Source organism: Hyaena hyaena, unplaced genomic scaffold, assembly GCF_003009895.1.
Source record: "Hyaena hyaena isolate Hyena2069 unplaced genomic scaffold, ASM300989v1 scaffold_2, whole genome shotgun sequence".
In the NCBI taxonomy this organism is placed as follows: Eukaryota; Metazoa; Chordata; class Mammalia; order Carnivora; family Hyaenidae; genus Hyaena; species Hyaena hyaena.
In genome coordinates, this window is record NW_024080634.1 from 8,614,273 (window position 1) to 8,616,084 (window position 1,812).

General features: G+C 56.1%; 1 protein-coding gene across 1 annotated transcript; it reads left to right on the forward strand.

Annotated features, from left to right (window-relative positions):
- The first annotated feature begins 520 nt into the window (after positions 1 to 520).
- B3GALT5 (beta-1,3-galactosyltransferase 5) lies at positions 521 to 1,462 on the forward strand. Its single transcript, XM_039227937.1, has one exon. It carries the CDS (start codon positions 527 to 529, stop codon positions 1,460 to 1,462), a length of 936 nt encoding a protein of 311 aa, XP_039083868.1. The 5' UTR covers positions 521 to 526.
- The last annotated feature ends 350 nt before the right edge of the window (positions 1,463 to 1,812 follow it).

The following is a 1,812-nucleotide window of genomic DNA, read 5'->3' on the forward strand; positions in this document are numbered from 1 at the left end:
ACAGCATGTAGAGGATGTGGCACTATGCTCGGTTTCGGGCACCTGCTGGGGGTCGTGGAAGGTATCTCCCCCCAGGTAAGGGGGAGGAGCGAGGTCGTACAGATCAGAACACGGGTCCTGCTTCTTGCTGGGTGTGGGAGATGGTGCCTGATTGCGTCAGAGAACAATGCAGGTGGTTCGTGCATTCAGATCTGGGACACGGTGGTTTCCAGTCTTGAAGGTTCTCTGGCTGGACTTCATTATGGAGCCGGGACGAGCAGAGCAGGAAGGACCTCATGGGAGATGTGATCCTGGATGTTGGGGGCGGGGAGTCTGAGAGCCCCACGGGCGCAGGGTGCTGCGCTCTGCCCTCACACTGCGGAGTGAATGGCGCTGTCGGGCATCCATGCTCAGTGCTGACCCGCAGCTCTCCACCTGTGCAGTGAGACCCCAGAGTGTCTGTCTGCCCCCAGCTCAGCCTCCCGGGGTGAGGCCAGGCATGCCGTCCTCCCTTTGAGATCTAACTCCTCCACTTTGTTCCTTTCAGATGGCTTTCATGAAGATGCGGCTGATGTATGTCTCGCTGGTGGTCCTGGGAGCCCTCTGTTTGTATTTTAGCATGTACAGTCTGACTCCTTTTAAAGGTGAGCCGTTTGTTTTCAAGAAGGGAGGAGGGAGCTTCCTTCAGCTTCCAGATTTCAACTGCAGGAAGGACCCCCCTTTCCTTATCCTGCTGGTGACCTCCTCCCACGAGCAGATATTTGCTCGCACGGTCATCCGGAACACGTGGGGAAAAGAAAAGAACGTGAGTGGAAAGCACATAAAAACGTTTTTCCTCCTGGGAGCCACACCCAACAAGGCCCTGTCGAGGCTGGTGGCGCAGGAGAGCCAGCAGCATCGCGACATCATCCAGAAGGACTTCATGGACGTGTACTTCAACCTGACCCTGAAGACCATGATGGGCATCGAGTGGGTCCACCGCTTCTGTCCTCAGGTGGCTTTTGTGATGAAGACGGACTCCGACATGTTCATCAACGTCTACTACCTGACCGAGCTGCTTCTGAAGAAGAACAGAACCACCCGTTTTTTCACCGGCTTCTTAAAGCTGAACGAGTTTCCCATTAGGGACAGACACAACAAGTGGTTCGTCAGTAGGTACGAATACCCGTGGGACAAGTACCCGCCCTTCTGCTCCGGCACCAGCTACGTGTTCTCCGGCGATGTCGCCAGCCAGGTGTACAACGTCTCGGAGAGCGTCCCCTTCATCAAGCTGGAAGACGTCTTTGTGGGTCTCTGCCTGGCCAAACTGCAGATCAGCCTGGAGGAGCTTCACTCCGAGCAGACCTTTTTCCCAAACAGGTTACGCTTTTCCACATGTCGTTTTAAGAAGATCGTGGCCTGCCATTTCGTCAAGCCTCATGAAATCCTGAGCTATTGGCAGGCTATGGAAAATTCTCTGGGAGAAGAGTGTCCGGCTAAGTGAGGAGCGCCCAGTGGCACCGTGGACATGCGCCGGACGGCCCACAGTGATAGCTTTGGGTGCTCTTCCCGGGGGCACTGCTGAGGATCGTGGTGGGGGGAGGGAGGGAGGGAGGAGGGAGACGCAGGTGGGGGTGATCTCCACGTCTGAATGAGCTCATGAGCTTGAGTGAAACCACTTGGTGCCCAAGCCATAACAGATGCCATCTCTTGAGTGCCTATTACATGCTGTTGCACTAAGCATGCGATGCACGCCCACATCTTCCCATTTGCAGGGTCCATCTCCATGTGCCGTGGTGGGTGTTAGCGTCCCCCTGTCACACACAGGCAACGGCAGCGTTCGGAGGCACAGGG

Excerpts from the sequence above, each read along its gene's own strand:
- B3GALT5 (XM_039227937.1), top strand. The coding sequence starts at position 527 with ATGGCTTTCATGAAGATGCGGCTGATGTATGTCTCGCTGGTGGTCCTG.